At 36.5% G+C, this 19242-nt stretch overlaps 1 protein-coding gene across 1 annotated transcript in view; it reads right to left on the bottom strand.

Annotated features, from left to right (window-relative positions):
- The window catches only part of LOC136826322 (fibrocystin-L-like), a 113056-nt gene that overhangs the window by 72863 nt on the left and 20951 nt on the right, over window positions 1–19242 (bottom strand). The window contains exons 8-18 of the mRNA XM_067083572.1: window positions 18789–18886; window positions 17912–18008; window positions 15610–15783; window positions 13492–13595; window positions 11400–11478; window positions 9319–9533; window positions 8361–8518; window positions 4228–4318; window positions 3776–3903; window positions 2408–2580; window positions 500–655 (exon numbers count right to left, since the gene is read on the bottom strand). Of these exons, the coding sequence (XP_066939673.1) occupies window positions 500–655; window positions 2408–2580; window positions 3776–3903; window positions 4228–4318; window positions 8361–8518; window positions 9319–9533; window positions 11400–11478; window positions 13492–13595; window positions 15610–15783; window positions 17912–18008; window positions 18789–18886 (1473 nt within the window). The remainder of the gene's footprint in view (window positions 1–499; window positions 656–2407; window positions 2581–3775; window positions 3904–4227; window positions 4319–8360; window positions 8519–9318; window positions 9534–11399; window positions 11479–13491; window positions 13596–15609; window positions 15784–17911; window positions 18009–18788; window positions 18887–19242) is intronic.

Below are 19242 nucleotides of genomic sequence, written 5' to 3'. Positions count from 1 at the left end.
CAGAAAACTACTACTGTATTCTAATACAACTCAATAAGACCAAATTTAATCGAAATATTTCAGTGCTCAGCTAGTAGTAGATCTAAATATTACACAATGACATTAGGGTTGGCCCTGTCAATACACCTATCATATTGTATTGCATGAGATCATGTTTTCATAAGGTTTGAGACATTTTTTCCTTTTGCTTTTTATTGGCAAGATGAATTTGCAAACTATTTGTGTCTCAAAATGTCAGAGTAAATAAAGCACAAAAATGTCATATTATCACAGAAGACACAAATAATCTATACAGAATAAAAGTGCATAAAAGTATATCAGGACACTGAGTCCCAGTATTCTGTACTGCACAAATCAATGGTGAAAAATGAAAAACTTGATTAAGTTCACCCACTACCTTTGACTACACATTCACCAAAACAAACTTCCACACAATTAGTACAACTAAGTTTGGATGGCTGTGACTTCAGTATGAGTATTATCAATAAAGAAAACTTACCAGTTGATCCTACGCCCAGCAGAGGGAAACCTCCTGCACAGTTCCCAGTCTTGAATTTAACATCAAAGGCATTTGCCTTACCAGCAACAGGTTCTACTGCTACGTCCTTGATCAAGATCCCAAAGGATTTAAGGGCTGATGGTCTTGTCTGCCTCACTGAAATATGCATTTTAAATAAACTGCTCAAGAATAACATCCATGCTGCAAGTTACTGAGGTAATACAAAATCAGCTTGCAAATACAATAATGCACCAGAAGTGTCTAGCCTATTTCATAATAAGTCACTGATAGTTACTAAAATCAACCAGCAATTATATTCATACTGTACAGATATTAGTTGTATGTTGACCTACAGAGCTTACTCATAATTTTTAAAAATCATACTCTAATACTAAATCACCTTGGTACATATCCAGTGATATATATATACAATGCAAAATTGTAACCTAGATATCAAAATTCCTTCTGGAGCAGCTTAAAATAATTTCATTTTTCAAATTCAGTCTTGAGTTATTTCTCAGGTACTGTAACAACACATTCGGTGAAAAGTTACTAAATCTACACTACAGTTACAGTATTAGGAAAATGTAAGTACAGTACTACCAACATTTTCAGTTGTTTTTCTTCTGTTTGTGAATATGAATGAAGTTCCATATAATCCTAGTGGGAAAGCATTTACAGCAAGAAACTTGTGAAGTACCTGGAGAAAATTCCTAAAATCAACTAACGACTTTTGCTAGTGACGTTCCAGAAGCTTCATTATTCTCATTATTCTTATGGACAAAATTCACTTTCTTACATCACTTATTTACCACTTAACAGCAATGGTCATAGATAAAATTAAAGAGGTTATGCATATTTTCAGCAGCATTCACCAAGCAATATGTTAGTGACCTCCAAGCAAGGAATAGCATTCTTAACAAGACAAATCAAAGTCAGTCCACTATAATACAGAAAATATTTACTTCTTGCACTATAGATGTATGGAAATCAACAACATACGCAGTTTTAATTATGAACCAACTATTCAAGTATCATGCCAAGGAAGGGAGAAAATCTTAGAGACAGCACAACAAACGTAGAAGTATGTACAGGCAGTCCTTGGTTATCGGCGGGGGTAGCCTACCGTTCTGGGGGTGTGATGATAACCGAAAATCGCCACTAACTGAAAATCGGCGATTTCCGGTGCGTTTTCAGTGATTTTCAGGCGTATCGGCGCCGAATAGTGCCGATTTTCGGTTATTAGCGCCTCTTTAGGGTATGTATTGGTGCCAGTACCCAATTATCGGCGCCTATAAGCAGAAATCGGCTATTTTCGGCGCTGAAAATTGCCGATTTTCGTCGCTAGACAAGCGCCATAAAACCGGATCACCATCAACCAAGCCCGCTGTTAACCGGGGACTGCCTTAATGTGACACCCATTAAAGGATATAAGATGGTGAGATCAAGACATACAAAGACCAATGTTCAAGGTAAACTATGATAATCTAGTCTGAGTTATAATTATGGTATTATTTCCATGCCCAACAATTTTAATTTGTCAATAAATATTAAGCTAATGGATTGCTTTACAGAATACTGTACTCATCTTGGACATGGCTTCTAAGGTCACCTTTATGCCCACAATAACCCAACTGATTCACTTCCATACATCCAAAACTATTAAAAATCCACATTCATCATTACCACTACAATTCAGGTCATTCTCAACAGAAGATTTCATATTGTTAATACTTATCAAACAGGCCTACTTCAACTGATGTGCAAAGGTTGCTAAAGGACACAATCAATTTAATATTAAGCATACGATATATTTTCAATCACTGAGGCTAGTCTTCTTTTATTTCAACACCTAAAATTTTTGTATCCATATTCTACGAGTACTGGACGTAAACTTAACATACATACCTGTGATCGGTTCACTAACAAATTTAAAGGAGTCCACATAAAAGACGTCATGTTCAATCTTTGGATATGGCAGCCAAAGTGCATTCAGTTTCAGTGTAGTTCCAGGTTTTCTACTTTTTTGGATCGAAGACTTTTCTGCTTCTGCTTTGGCATCAATACAATGATAACGCCACCTGATTGAAAAATGGAAATGTGAAGAAATTAGCTCTTAAGATCCTTGAAGGGTGCATTTATAAAGATATCAAATACCCTATACTAGGGGTCAGTAACCTTTTGGAGCTATGCAGTGTCTCGGAAGAGGGCCATGATATCAAATGTACTATAAGGATTGCTTAAAACCTTAAACTAAGTAACAACTGTTAGATAATTAGTGTCCAGGTTTTAAGTTGCCATGCCAGATGTGGCCCACGGGCCAGAGGTTGCCAACCCCTGCCCTGTACTACCATCCTGAAGCTGCAATTAGAGAACAAATATTTGTTTTCAGACACCAAACAGCCATGGCCAATGGATGAGAAGAGATAAGCTGAAAAACACAGCCTGTTTCCTAGTGGGAGGATTAGATGGCATTAAAAACAGTAAAACTAAAGACTACTACTACAGTATACCCTTCTAGTTCAGTAGTTTATGTGGAAAATGGGCATTGTGTTTGGCACCAGCTCCTTGGGAATGAATGTAAAAACATTAAAAAAAATGGTTAAAAAGTTAAATATATCTTAGTTTAACCTGACCACTGAGCTGATTAACAGCTCTCCTAGAGAGGGCTGGCCCAAAGGATTAGGTTTATTTTACGTGGCTAAGAACCAACTGGTTACCAAGCAACGGGATCTACAGCTTACTGTGGAATCCGGACCACATTATGACGAGAAATGAATTTCTATCACCAGAAATAAATTCCTCTAATTCTTCATTGGCTGCTCGGAGAGTCGAACGCTGGGCCAGCAGCGTGCTAGCCGAGAGCTCTACCCACCCCTCCAATGAAGAACTTAAAAACAAAAAGGGAAATATTATGGATATAAACAAAACATAAACATTAACAAAAACATGAACAAAAGACATAACATTAACAAAAACTTAAACAAAAGGCGGTAAATATTCCAGCTGTCGACTGGCAGGAACCAGGACATGGTAATAGTCTCTCTCAGTCTCTCTCTCTCTCTCTCTCTCTCTCTCTCTCTCTCTCTCTCTCTCTCTCTCATTTTTTTTTATCTTATTTCTTACTAAGCAAGATTCACAGCTAATCAGCTGCAGCTTCATGGCAAGGGAGAACTGAAATTATTCTGTAACAGTGCTAAATATATCTTGAAAATGGTCTAACTAATATAGTTTTAACTTTTAAAATGGCAATAAAACTACGCTCTTAACACATACTCGTCACCTTCCAGTGGAATCTCATGAGAAAAAGAGACGTCACTGGTTCGCCGGCTTCCACTTGTGTCGTACCATCTGTACCTGATCTGAATGGTGCTCCTAAATGAACCCTTGATAGCAAAGCAAATCTGAGAAGAAAAGTCACAATACCAGATCAGTCAGAATAACAAAGATGTAAGTATAATGTATCAAACTATCAATCGTAGCAGGACATTACCAAGATCATAAATGGAAGAATACAAAAAAATAGTTTAACAGATCAAAGCATCTATGCTACGCATTCCTAGTGCACAAAAATGATCAAAGAAAGGCAGTAATATACTGTATATATAAAAGACAATCACAAATGGAATGCCATAAAAAACACCAGGGGATTAACTATAATGAAGTACTGTACAGTACATATATTTACAGAATACAAAAATGAAAAATGAAAAATTAGGATAACTCACAAATGGATATCTGTTGAGGTCTATCATGTACCTTTCCTCATTCTCAGTAAGAACTTTTGTTCTGCCCCTCTCAAGTGTTACTTTTGAAAATCTGAAAATCATGAAAGTTAGAGTAACTTTATTTCTAAATTAATTTCAAGTGTTACAATGCCAATAAAAAAACACAGATGTAGTTTGTACTAGGGTCCTTTCAAAAGACAAACACTGGCTGAATAACTGTGCACATTCTAATTTTAATACTGTATTTGTTGTTCATTTTGCAGTGAAGCGCTGGCTATAGTGCACTCTGCTTGAACAGAACTACAGGCAGTCCCTGGTTGACAACGGGTCCAGCTTACGACGTTCCGAGGTTACGACGCTTTTCAAATATATTCATCAGAAATTATTTCCTGGTTTACAACGCATGTTCCAGGGGTATGACACGCCGTACGCCGATCCAACAGAAGAAATATAGCTCCAAAATGGCAGAATAATCAAAATTTGGATTTTTTTATGAAAAATTCAATAAAAATGCAGTTTACATCATTTGCAATACACCCAAAGCATTAAAAGTAAGGTTTTCTTAGGATTTTTGACGATTTTCGACGATTTTTCGGTTTACGACGATTTTTTGGTTTACGACGATTTTCGGTTTACGACGTGACGGAAAAACAGAACCCCTGTCATAAAACGGGGACTGCCTGTAATCTTAAATGCTATGTCATCAATATTCTCTGCTCAGATCTATCAGATGATCCAAAATTCTAAACTCTGTCATTGTCTTTGTTTTATTTATACAGGTCTGATAACCTATCAGTACAGTACTAAGAGCCCATCACCCGGACGCCGTCTCTTCCAAACACACGTGTGTGTTCGTCATCCATCGGAGGGGACAAGACAGAACAAGAGCACCTCGTTTTCTTTCTCTGACGGAATGCAACTTCAACCATACAATATTTCTGTCTGTTTCTCCCTAACCATTGTTGTCTCGATTTATATACAATCACCACTACTTTCATTGCCATGCAAGCATTCTAATCATGTACTCACAATGTTCCACCGAATCTTCTGTATCAAACAGTATGTATGTTTCTGTTTGTGAAGATGCCAAGCGTCTCGCCATTTCACATATATTATGCCACTGCATTGCATTCATTAATCTGTCTCGAATCTCATGCAATTGGCCATATGTAGAATTTCCTGGCCTTTCCACTGATATATGTTTCATCACTGTACGTTTATTCTGTCTCTCAATATCGCCATGTTTGTCTGCCGACAAACAGATGCCCGAATCTTTACCTCTGTTTTCCCCTGTCTGTGTGTAAGATGCTACTTTACAGATTGCACACGCTCAATAACATCTTTGAAGATTCTGTACATGAGCAAAAGAAACTATGCAATACAAGTTTGTAACAGGTATATATTTACACAGATTAGTTTAAATGACTGGGTATGGCTGATCCTGCATGACCTGTTATCATAGGAGTGGCATAGAAAACGGGTCGCCATCATAGAAGACCCGCGCGCATCCAGTGTAAGGACGGGAGATTGAGCGACATACTGGCTGGGTGTTGACTGGTTTATTGGTAGTTCCTTACTGCATGAATGTACAGAATCTTCGAAGATGTTATTGACGTGTGCGAGCGGTAAAGGAGAATCTACACACAGACGGGAAAACAGAGGTAAAGACTCGGGCATCTGTGTTTGTCGGCAGACAAACAGACGGCGATATTGAGAGACAATAAACGTACAGTGATGAAACATATATCAATGGAAAGGCCAGGAAATTCTACATATGGCCAATTGCATGAGATTTGAGACAGATTAATGAATGCAATGCAGTGGCATAATATATGTGAAATGGCGAGATGTTTGGCGTCTTCACAAACAGAAACATACATACAGTTTGATAACAGAAGATTCGGTGGAACATTATGAGTACATGATTAGAATGCTTGCATGGCAATGCAAGTAGTGGTGATTGTACATAAATCGAGACAACAGTGGTTAGGGGGAAACAGACAGAAATATTGTATGGTTGAAGTCGTGTTCCGTCAGAGAAAGAAAACGAGATGCTCTTGTTCTGTCTTGTCCCCTCCGATGGATGACGAACACACAAACAAACACGTGTTTGGAAGAGACCCAGCAAGGCATTGATGCGGCTGGGAATATGCATAAAAATTTTGGACTTTTTAGCTCTTTAGAAATGTTAATGGCACATGAAAATGAACAAGCAGCAAGCTCTCTCTTTGACAAGACTGTGAAGGCTTCGATGGGTATTTTTCTTGAAATGATTCAGTTCAACTTTTCAAAGGTTTTTGAATAACAAAGGCAAAAATGCATACACTATAAGCATTTTATGAATAAACTTACCAATGAAAGGACATAGTAAATTGCACAAATTTCCAAATTTAAAAACAACCCTCTGTATATACCTTGTTTTGGTGGCAACCAACTCCAGCAGTAACAAGAATTTGTGAAGAATAGGCTACAAATGACACCTATTAAGCAGTAACCCAACCAATACTGAGCACCGTAAAAGACTCACTACACAAACCGGTTTTCAACATCTTTGCTGAGAATTTCTCGGTAGAGAGGGCCAGATAAGGCCCTGGTTCAATGAAAATTTGTTCTTTGTGTATAGGCACACATATGCATCACACTGCTGTGCATATTATTCTTTATAAAAAATGCAATTTTTCATGTCTGGCCCATGTCAGTAGTTTTGGCACTGAGAGAGAGAGAGAGAGAGAGAGAGAGAGAGAGAGAGAGAGAGAGAGAGAGAGAGAGAGAGAGAGAGAGAGAGAGAGAGAGAGAGAGAGAATTTCAATGTTAAATTTTTTATATATTTTATACAAAATACAGTATGCTGCAAAGTTCAGTTTTATTTTGTCTAAAGAACTATACAGTGTACTGTATTCTGTTCCTATGTATATACTGTAAAGTAATAAAATGTTACGAAATTGTCATTTTACATCCATAGTACTTTTTTACCATGTCCTGAAATGTCCAATACAGTATCCAGCAGGGCCTTGGAAGTATTGATCTGGATAATCGATGGGTTACTAACCAATAGACAGATAGATAGATAGACACAACATTAAAAATAAGTATGAATATGTATGAGTGAGTACATACATATGTTTGTTACAATTCTTTATTATACAGGCAGTCCCCGGTTTACAACGGGGGTTCCGTTTTTACGCCACGTCGTAAACCGAAAATCGTTGTAAACCGAAAATCGTCGTAAACCGAAAAATCATCGAAAATCGTCAAAAATCATAAGAAAACCTTACTTTTCATGTTTTGGGTGCATTGAAAATTATGTAAACTGCATTTTTATTGAGTTTTTCATCAAAAAAAAACTACAAATTATGAGTATTCTGCCGTTTTGGAGCCATATTTCTTCCGTCGGATCGGCGTACGACGCGTCGTAACCCCAAAACATGCATCGTAAACCGGGAAATAATTTCTGATGAATATATTTGAAAAGCATCGTAACCTCGGAACATTGTAAGCTGCACCCGTCGTAAACCGGGGACTGCCTGTACTTATTTTGGTGCATTTTAGCTATTGGCACGTGTAGTTTTGTGATCTATATTCTTGGTTCATTATAATGACATGTTGTTCCTCACAGAAAAAGTACTGCTCAGTTTTCAGTTCATCATGTAATGTTTCAAATACTCTGTTGTAATACTGGTGAAAGTACAACGTAACTACCTTTGGCCTTTGTATAAAAAATCAATAAATTTATCATACCTTTCAAATTCAAAATAATACAAAATGAACGACCAAATGTGCTACAAGTGTTGTAGCTCTCATACGTGTATAATTACAATATGGTTCAGTGATTTAAATCAACTTGTTCATTGCTTCATTATTTCATAAAATATGGTAACCTTCCTTTTGGTCATAAAACTGATCTCTCAATATCCAGACTTCCTCACCAAGAAGTTATCATTAAATAAGTTTGCCAACTCTGGGCTCCTACTTACAACATTTCTTCAGATATATCTCAGTATGAATATCTTTGTCGAAGAAAATGTTAATTGCAGTAGATAAACAAACATCTTTGTCATCCACATTCTTGCAAGGAGCACTAATGATTGTGTATTTCTTACAAGAAAGAAAATAGTATCTGGTAAATCTCTTACCTTCCACAAAACGGTTTTGTTGAAGAGTCCATATACCCACCACCACCAGCCAAATTATCAGTGTTTCCATTTTCGAAATCAGCTTGTTTTATAAAATCTGGGTCAGATGCATCTATCTCACACTGCTGCTCAAGCAATGATAAAACTGCTGATCTAATCTGGATAGGAAATTATAAAAACATAATTAAATCTAGGTGTTAGTAGCTAGCATACGTACCTATCTACAATTTTCAACTCCACTGTAAGTAAATAAAATCTGCAAACAAGTGCATCTGCTTGTTAATGTGTAACTCTTATTTCAAATACCTTTGACCTGCAGGAAAACATTTATTTCATTTAAAGCTTCATTTTACACTATTCTGTTTACTACAGTATAGGTCTTTGAGTGCATTTATCAAAGCTATGGTGTGTGAGAAGAATAAAAAAAAATTCAATTATATTCTCTCAGATTTGCATATAAATGAGCAAAATAGCCTACATTTCTATGCTTTCAGGAAGATTTTGTTTTCATCATATCAGAAAGTAGATATAATAGTTTTTACAAATAATACCAAAATTTAGGATTTTAACAGACAACTACTTCAAAACAAGTTGGCAACATTTTATTCAGTTATTTTACTTCAGTTTAACACTATCTCATCACAGAAATGAAAAGTATACTGTATACAGTAAACAGAATATGATATAAATTTCATAGACTAAAAAGGTACACGTAATATACTGTGTATTTAGCTTGCTGGAAATAGCTCTGGTAAAAATCCTTAGTTTTGATACTATGTAAAAAATAATCTTACTTCAGCAAAGATAAAAATAAGAAAATTACAATCAATTTAGCATAACTTCAAACAGTTCAGCACTTTTCAAAATATTTTTAGTACTTTAAAAAAAAACAAGATGGTACTTTAACAGAATCTTTACAAAAACTCTATACATTAAGATGCAGAGAAAACTTAATTACCTCATTGGGGTTAGATCCATTAACAGGACTGGAAACAACACCATGCAGAGAAAAACTGAGCCGTCCTGGGGTGTTTTCAAAAGTGACACGCTGGGTTTCATATTTCAGTCTGGGGTTTATATTTAAGCGATTCTTTTCATTGTGGGACAAACGGGAATTCTCATATGACCATTTTGTATGATAGTCGTGCAATTGGAGCTTCAGTTCTGTGTTGACTGTAAAAATCAAAATGTAGTGTCTATTTACAGATCCTTTTGTTCCAAGTTCTATATAATATGACTGTATACTAATATTAACTAAATACTGTACTGCATTCTTTTGTCACTTGATCACTCAGGTTTCATATGAAAAGCAATTTAGATGGTAATAGGCAATTCTATGTACAGTACTACTGTTCTTGGCAGCTTTCAGCACAGATTAAAGAGGTCTCCTAAAAAGGATCTACTCATACAACCTGGAGGTGTGTGACAAACATATCTCTTGAGACTCACTATCTTCACTGTGTGCCTTTACCTTAACTTTATTTTTCTTCCTTGCTCACAGTAATCATCCCTCCACTTCTTGCTCCCAAACGTTCTTTTATATCTAACAGTACTGAATATAGCACACTATTTTGTCCCGATTTTTACTCCCTGCATAACTGCTTTATGATAAGAAGTACTAAACAGTCAGTCCCCAGTACTGGGCTTCATGGGGGAAATACAAACTCTATGGGAGAAGCAGGAGACTCTACTTAACTGATGGCGAGAAGGTGGTCTCTTCTGGTAATAACAGTGAATCCCAACTGATCTCTCAGCTCAGAATAAGTTTGCCTCTTTTTTATATTCACTTCTAATATTCATGGGCTGACCTCCAGACTTCCCTCTGCTGACAAATGTTCAGCCTTGAGAGGGCCATTCAGTACATTCTCTTATTTCCAGTTCTCCTTCTAGAGATAAAGAAAGGTAAGTAGCTATTCAAAAGGCCCTTCAGTATATATTCCTCCTCCAAGTCTCCCTTGGGAGTGTTAAAATGTCTTCAATAGGAGTGTAAGAAAAGCCAGTTACCCCAGGGGGTTGAAAGTTAGGTCAGTGCATCACATGCACTACCGAAACTGCTTTGACTTAAACACATATGAAAGTGACTCACAGCACCTTTATAATAAAGTAATTTCATGCATGGAGTTGAGATTCTCTAAATGTGCTGCATCCATGACACAAAGCCTATCTGGTTGATTCAACTGTTGACCTAACATTGGTGAAAGAGAATGACAGATCTGACAATGAATCAATAAATGAGGCATTGTTCCAGGTTCTTGTCACTGCTCTGACCCTAGAAGAATAAAGTACCAGATAAGAGTATCTGAGTCTGATTCCCTCTACAAGTCAAGATGAGAGCTAATTACTGTACTGGATGCTGGCAATGGCCAACATCAAGATATGTTGGTTGGATATTTTCCCTATATAAAATACATGGTAGGATTTATATCCTACCAGAAAAAAATACTGGTTCGCTGCCTTCACTTCATGACTGCCAGTTGAGCAAGACCTCTTTCTACACAAAAGGGCTAAGTTCAATACAAGTATTTCTTATCACCCAACTACATAAGTTACTCAAACCCTAAGGGTGAGGGGCAAGCAGTCCAATGTCAACTTACTTCCAGTTCTCATTATACTGTATCCAAAATTATACTTGTGTTTGTGAAAACTTATTGCCTACTGATACATTTAGATAAGTGAATATTGGAGTAACATAATATCAAATGAGTTTGACAAGCTAGTAGGAACATGGTACACTGAAAAGATGAAAAGTACAAACCAAGAACAGCATCTAAGGACCAATCATATATAACAAGGAACCAGTAGCGTTACTGATGGGCCATTATAGTCAAAATTGAAATAACTTAACCTACTGTTGTGGCACTCAGAATGAATTGCCACTACAGTACAGTATATGAAATAGAGGTACAATATATCTCGAAAAGATCATTTTGTAGCCATGTCACTTGTAATGCCAGGTAACCCCAAGGAACCTATTACATTTGTTTTGTTTCTTATTATAAATCAAACTCTAATACAAAGACTACATGTAGCAATACATACCACTACCACGAAAATCTACTTCAATGTAAATTGGACTGCCTTTTATCAATTTAAATACTTTCCAATTATGTCCAGCAACCTGTGGAATTAAAATAAACATATATTAAAGCATGAAAGTATATTAACACGAAATTCATAATACAAATGATCTTCCTTTGGGCTACTGCTCTTCATGAGCTATCCAGTTCAAAGTTCTGAGATTTATGCCAGTCATGTAATGGGATGAGCACATGACAGATGAGAAGTTCGCTGAGATGTGCAGTATCCTGAGGTGGAAAATTTATATTATCAAAAATGGAGATGGGAAAAGAGCAGCCAGTTAAGAGTTGTTGGAGATGGATACTGCTGAAATGTCAGTAGCAGTACAGTACAAAGACTAGTGGGAAAGCCTGGAAAATCACAGAGAAAACCAATATTTGAAGACCTGAACCACCTAGAAATTCAGGCAGAAACTGAACCAGACAAAAAAGTGTGAAGAAAAGTTATTTTACATCCGATCCTGTACGGGTAAAATGTCAAAATGCTTATTTCAATGACGAAGACGTCTAAGATGTCAACATTTCACTTGAATTCTCCCTCAATTATGTGAAATTTTTCATGTATTTCAAAAGTAACTTACTGTGTTTAAGTATACATTTACTGTTATCCTAACTATTATACCTGAGCCTCTGACTTTAGGACTGCATCTCAAGTGTCATTATTGTGATACTATAGTTCACCAAGAACAAAGACTCTGAAAGGGTTCACTTGAGAGATTTCTTCTCAATACGAGTGGAAAATGGCTTGGTTGGATTATTATCATAATTATTATTATTATTACAGGCAGTCCCGGGTTTACGACAGGTCTGCCTTATGACGTTTTTCAAATATATTCATCAGAAATTATTTCCCGGTTTATGACACATGTTCCAGGGTTACGACACGTCGTACGGCGATCCGATGGAAGAAATATGGCTCCAATACGGCAGAATAATAAAATTTTTGGAGGCTTTTTTGATGAAAAACTCAATAAAAATGCAGTTTACATCATTTTCAATACTGTATACCCAAAAGCATTAAAAGTATTGTTTTCTTAGGATTTTTGACAATTTTCGACGATTTTTCAGTTCACAACGATTTTCAGTTTATGACGCGGCGTAAAAACAGAACCCCCATCGTAAACCGGGGACTGCATGTATTATTATTATTATTATCAAGATCACTATTCTCCTTTAATCCCTATTCAAGAGGCCAGCTTAAAGGAAATCCTTTTTCACCTATAAAGCATGCTTCAATTTCCTCTTCTTGTTCTTTCTTTGTTCTCTAAAGCCTTCTTTCAGTTACCAACTCTCAAAAATGATTACAATACTGTACTGCTGTAGTGATCACCTAACCTGATTACTGTGTGTGTGTGTGTGTGTGTATGTGCATGTCTGTGTGTGTGTGTAGGGAGAGGGGGCAAAGACCAACTCAACTCAATGCTGATCTCAAGCCTGGATAATTGGGGAGGGTTGAAGTCATGAAGGACATCCATCCATAACCATCTGCCAAAACCAATAACAAAATGATCTATAGAAACGGCCAGAGAAGTCTCATGAAAAACAGTAGGCCAAACAAGGAATGTGCTGAATACAAAGAAGGAAGGATGCGAAGATGCAGTGATCACCTACATTCCACAAATCTACAACAGAGTAAGGAACTGAGCTCTGTCAAATGACGAAAAAGGTATTTATTAGTTGCTCACTCTTTTGTCTATCACTACATCACTATCAGTTACAAAACTAAAGTAAATCCTAAATCAGACTGTTGGCATCAAAATTACTTAATGTTACCCATGATTATTGAAAATTACAACTGCACTAGCTCTTATTTGGTTTATTGCACTGATAACATTTTGGTAACGTATCTTGAAAAAATCAGAAGTAACTGTTCCTGCTTAAATTCTAACTTCTTCCAAATTAAGTATTTAAAATGTAATGAATTCCTGTGTGCTTAGGATGGGACAAACAACAGAAAATACTACTAACGCAACCAAACAAATTTTTTTATTTAGCTCCACAATGTCTCTACAAAAACAAAATCAAATTACTGTATCATTCATATAGGAACATACCTTATTCTTTGGGTTACCATCCAATGCAACATAATACCTATATTGAGCATTGTTTAGGACGATACCAATTGCATAGTCGCCATCATGAGGAGGATGGAAATAACCTGTAACAAAAATCATAGTTATTATTACTACAATATCATAACTTTACTTGTGTAAATAGAAAAAAAACCCCTAACTTGATAAAAAAAAATTCTTTAAATTCTGGGGCACAGAAAAAACTATTGAAAAAAATGTCAGCTTAATTTCCCTTGCCAAATAGAACCATGAAAATAAAATGAAAAAGTAGAACTCTCGGCTACTGTCGTTCCACTTTAATCAGAGGCCTAACAGCACTAGAAGCAGAGTAACATCCTAAACCAATTTTGATATGAACTATTCTCTCACTCCTCCCTTGCAGAACAAGCTGGATGGCTGTAACAATGGAACTAAACAAAAATATAAACATATGATGAAATGAGCAGAATCACGTAGCAGCGGCACCCTTCAGCGCCCCAGCAGGTACGCCGATTAATCAGACGTTACCCACGTTGTGGGGGGGGGGAGTATTTGTAAAGTCCCCGCTAAGTGGGTTTTCTGTGGTGGCGACCAGTTTTCTCTGACTCTCCTAGGTTCACTGCTCCTTGGATAACGGGTCACGCAGATTCCGTCATACCCAATCATTTAAATTGATTTAAGTAAATATTTACTTGTCACCAACTTGTATGTTATGTGTTTCTCTTTCTCAGGTACCAGATTGTGTTCAACTTAGTTATTGTCCATTTGTGTAACTCAAAGTGTATTTGTCCATTGTATTTATTGTCAAATGTTACTGACCTCAGGTCACCCTCTTAAAGAGCTACCTCACAAGAGTTGATCTGTAGTTTATGTCAAATAAACACTATGCCTATTGCTAAATAGCGTAATGACCCATAGTGTAATCAGGGAGATGACTGACATTAAATATGATATTCTAAAGTAAATTATAAGGCATCGATAGTGGAAGACTCACGAAAAAATGCTAAATGAGATATTTTCAAATATGAGATGAGAGTATCAGTACAATCCTCAACCCCAGAATATCAGCCAGTGACTGACACAGGAGGTATCTCTGTCAACAATATACTGTATCTGGGCCAGTGCAGCAGAATGTGCCCCAATGTTTGTGACCTATCACAGTACAGTACCAACACTCAAGTGAACCACTTCCTTTAAAAAGTTACTGGAGGTTTGCATATCTATGCTCAATCTGAAGAGTTGTTCAAGACCCTTCTCTCTGCATATTTGACAGCTGGTCACTATTTCTCATGCATTCATTTTTTTATCAAGGACCAGAGGAGGGGAGATCATCTCTTCTGTCATTCCCTTAAAATTTACAACATAACTGTCTCTTCACATAATTATTTATATTTTCAGATAAGGCAGCACTTCTTGTCTCTCTGTCTACTTTTTTATTTCCTATGATTGCATCATGGACACCCAGCAAAAACTGGTGCTTATAGCATCATGAGAGATGAAAAAGCCTTCCTTTAGCCTTTATATTGAAGAGTGGAAGAGTATTATATTAATTCCATGGGGCAAAATACTTTAAACATTACAGTATTTTGGTGACGTATATCTGGATTATCGTGGGTCTTGGAACCTTCAAGATACTGTATATTCTAAGATCTGAGTAGTTCAGTTTTAAACGTCCAAATTCAAAACCTTTGCAGCACTGCATTATAATCAGCATGTATCTTTAAGCCTCCAGTCTTGCACAGGCACCAACTATGCTGATTGAATGGAAACAAGATGGCAATGTCAATACCTCTTAGTTCTTCACTTCACATACCTTGTCTCAGCATATCTGCAAGATCTACCTTCAGGAAATTCATGGAGCACATTTGAGTGTATCACAGAGTTTAAAACACAGGTATCGTAAGGCTGGCAAAAATGAACCAAAGACTATCCTAAACAAGGCTGTGGGCAACTAAACCCAACTACCAATAACCACCCCAACTATCAATAACCACAGTTTAATAATGTAACACTACAACAGAATATTTTCACTGTATTGGATAGTCCATTCACTGCTAAGAAAAAAACTTAGGGGATATGTATAAAGAGAGGGGGGGTTTGTGGCTGTCCACAAATTCATACCTGAAAGCCTCCCAAGAGTCGTCTGATTTATCTCGATCCGAATCCTCGCTTCAATATCATACACCATACTGGTGTAGTTGCTGGACGATGTGTTGAGTTGGTTCCAGGCTTCCACATCGTTCATGTCATTGATGTTTACACCATTCCACTGTTCCCACAGAAGACCACGTTCACCTGTTGAAAAAACCAGGTTTACTCAATTTCATAAAAAACTGTTGCCAACTTAAAACTAAAAAAACGAAAATTTCTCAACAATTTACTGTCAATCATATGAAACATTTTATAACTTGATCACTCACTTAAAATGAATAAAATAAATCAAATGCTATGGTATCCTAGAGGATGTGTGGGGCTTTGATGAATCCTTGCCACAAATTTCAGTTCCCTTACACCATCCCAACATTCCTCCCTTGCTTTCCCCTTCATTGAGCTTGGCCATGTCTCAAAATGTCTACGAATCCCATTCCTTCCTTCACCAATCTATTCTGGTACTTCCTGCGCCAGGTTTCCTTTTCTCCTGTATATATGCTCATTTGACTGCCATCTAGACAGTCTCACATAATAACCAATGGGCTCCACTCCAGTTACTTCCCTTAAACTCTCACTGGTTAATCTATCCTGCTACTTGAGTCACAGTAATCTTCTCAAGATTGCCCATACATCAACAGTACTTCTTAGTAGTCCAAGAGTATATCATTCCATTTTAGTTGAGCATTTCCATCATCTCTCCAGTTTCTAATCTTTGGACCATCTTCAGAGAATGTTGTATCTAAACCTCTAAGCAACTTTTATCCAGTTACAGATGCCCTGGTGTTCTCTATGCTCATATTAAATACAATAATTCAATTTTGACTAGTTTACTCCCTTCTCTGATCAAATACTGTACTGTATTCCAATACCAACTGAATTTCCTAAGAACTTCCTTTTATTAGATTCTAATGGATTTGTCAATGACATCTTTAGCAGGCATCCTAAATAATCAACACAGCCAATCAATATCAAACAAGCATCCAAAACGATCCAGTCCAGCAAAAACTGCAAACTAAACAAAGGTCTTTCCGCCAGTCCTCTTACCACAATGACAGAAGAAAAACTGAGAATAATAGGCGCATGACCCTTGATTCACCCCAAAAGAGAGAGGTCAACAGACAGTATAGCTAGGAGTTCTATAATGGTTTTTTAGTGTTTATCCTCTGCTGTCCTCTCACTGGAACAGGAATTTACAGCTATCATAACAGAGAGGTAAGATTCATTTAAAAAATATATCATCCCGATTATGTCTTTCAACTTGCTAGAAATAACAAAGAAGACTAAAGTGTCTAAGAAATCTAAGTACAGTACTGTACTGTATTATACTTTATTGTTATAGGCTATTATAATAACTAAAGCTTAAAAGCTTGTGTTACTATGAAGGGAAGCAACCAAAAACAGACTCGAGAGAGCAAATGGGATCGTTTAAGCTACAAGATGACTGCTGTTGATTATTAACCCTTTATCTACTGACAGCAGTCCATAGTGCACGTAACAGAAGTACGGGCAACAATTAGAAGAAAAAAGCAATGAGTGACTCATCTTTCCCCTCATCAACCAAGCATTTCCAAAGTATATATTTGTGTTTTGTTATACTGTAGGTCTATACATGCAATACATTATGGCGAATCTTAATTTTTAAGCCCATGTGTCCTGTAAAACCCGGAATGCAAATCTAGAAGCTCTTGCATACAGATTCATAATCTCTTTAGATCTCTAACTAAAAACAATAGAGATAATGGTAATCAATTCCACTTTCTTCACCCAAGTCCTGTATCCTTAAGAAATTCTTCATGATGACTAACCGTAAATTCACTACCATGTAAATTATACAACATTGAAAGACAGAGATACTCAGATTTTTAAGGCACTGAAATTCAGATTTAATCTGGGAAGATGTTCAAAACATTGACAATATACTGTATAATACAATAGGTTTTAAGTGATTAGAAAGAAAGCACTAGAACTGACTCCTCTTCTTCATCATACGTTAATGTGATCATCCTGGGCACTTTGCCAATAAATCTCCTGACCTGATTATTACTGTCAGTGAATGAAACAAAAATGTAAAACATGACTATATTAAAGGATTGCTTTGACAGTTTCCTAAACTGCAATACAATTACTTTGTCATTTCCTACAAACCAATGACAAACAATTATCACAATCATTACCAAATAGGGCCCTGTCTACACTCCATCATTAGGTGTTGACTACTAAACTTTAAAGCATGTAAGACTGGAAGGCTTTTGGGGGGAAACAAAAAAAATACCTGCTGCTGGGCCGGTATCATCAGCTCTTGGTGTTAAACAGCTAATGACATCATCCGTGACTTCCTGAATTCTGCAAACAGCGCCACCGACTTTGACCTGTAATTAATACCAATATAGTAATTATTTCCTCTTTTATTACTGAGCAGGTAAAACAATTTTTTGTATGGTAGCAGAAACAACTGATAATGGAATGAAAGATTAAATGGAGGAAGTTTGATTATTTCCACGTCATGGTAAACCTTTACCTACCATAAGCAAGAAATACACAGGAATAATGAAAGATGGAAATTACTGTGAATGCAGAATTGACTATGATCTGAGCCAGGTGGTAACGTTAAATTAATGATACTGCTCACAGCCAATATACTATTTGCTTCGCTTGCTCATGCCAAAAACTGATCATATTAAATGATTATATTCTATATAATCATCAAATTATACTCCTAACTACTTGCATCATGAAGTCAATACACGCAGAGCATGAAAGCCTCACCTTCTATTTCAAACAGTTTTGTCATTAATTTCCTTTAGGAATCTTTAGTGCTGAATCATTTCTGACAAAGAATTACAGTGCTGTATACTGATATCATACATATCAGAGGTTTTGGTGCTTTTTCTATTAAGAGCATAACTGACCAGTCATCATAGAATCTGATGTCAAATAATGAATTGTTAGTTAAGCTGCTGGAAAAACTTTATTCCAAACTTTGCGTTCAGTGACTGACAAAAGAATTACTTCTCGTGACCCCATGAAAACATCTTTCCCTTGAAATATATGTCCAGGAAGTGATGAGTGTCTTATTTACTTCTGTACAGTCCCAAGGCCCGGCAAGATATCATGAGGGGACAAATGATAAATAATGCTGAGTATCTCACCTCTGTAGTGCCAGGGTTAGGATCAAATCCTACGCCCTTTACAGTAAGGAGAGTGCCACCAGTTGTTCCTCCATTACTTGGGGAAATGCTAAATATACCTGGAAAGAGAACACGTTATTGGAGATTAAGGTGAGCTGCTTTTCAATCAATTCCAATAACTCAGATTATATTGAATACACAGAACCGGTCACCCTTGCAAGTATGAAAGGGACGCAAAATAAAATATTAAAGCAATTTTCAACGTTTTCTGGTTTCTCCCGTGCATACAATTTAGTTACTGGTAAATGAATATAACAAACAACTGCTCAGTTTATAAGAAAGTTAAGCAATTATGGGAAAATAGCTTTGTGATAATAAACATTGAATTTAAACTAAATACTGTATGATACAAACAAAACATTCAACAAAAAAAAAGAAATCTGCATGACGTCTGCATTATCATAACAAATATCAA

The sequence above is a fragment of the Macrobrachium rosenbergii genome, chromosome 40 (genome assembly GCF_040412425.1).
Source record: "Macrobrachium rosenbergii isolate ZJJX-2024 chromosome 40, ASM4041242v1, whole genome shotgun sequence".
Classification (NCBI taxonomy): Eukaryota; Metazoa; Arthropoda; class Malacostraca; order Decapoda; family Palaemonidae; genus Macrobrachium; species Macrobrachium rosenbergii.
This window is presented reverse-complemented; position numbering and strand designations above follow the sequence as displayed.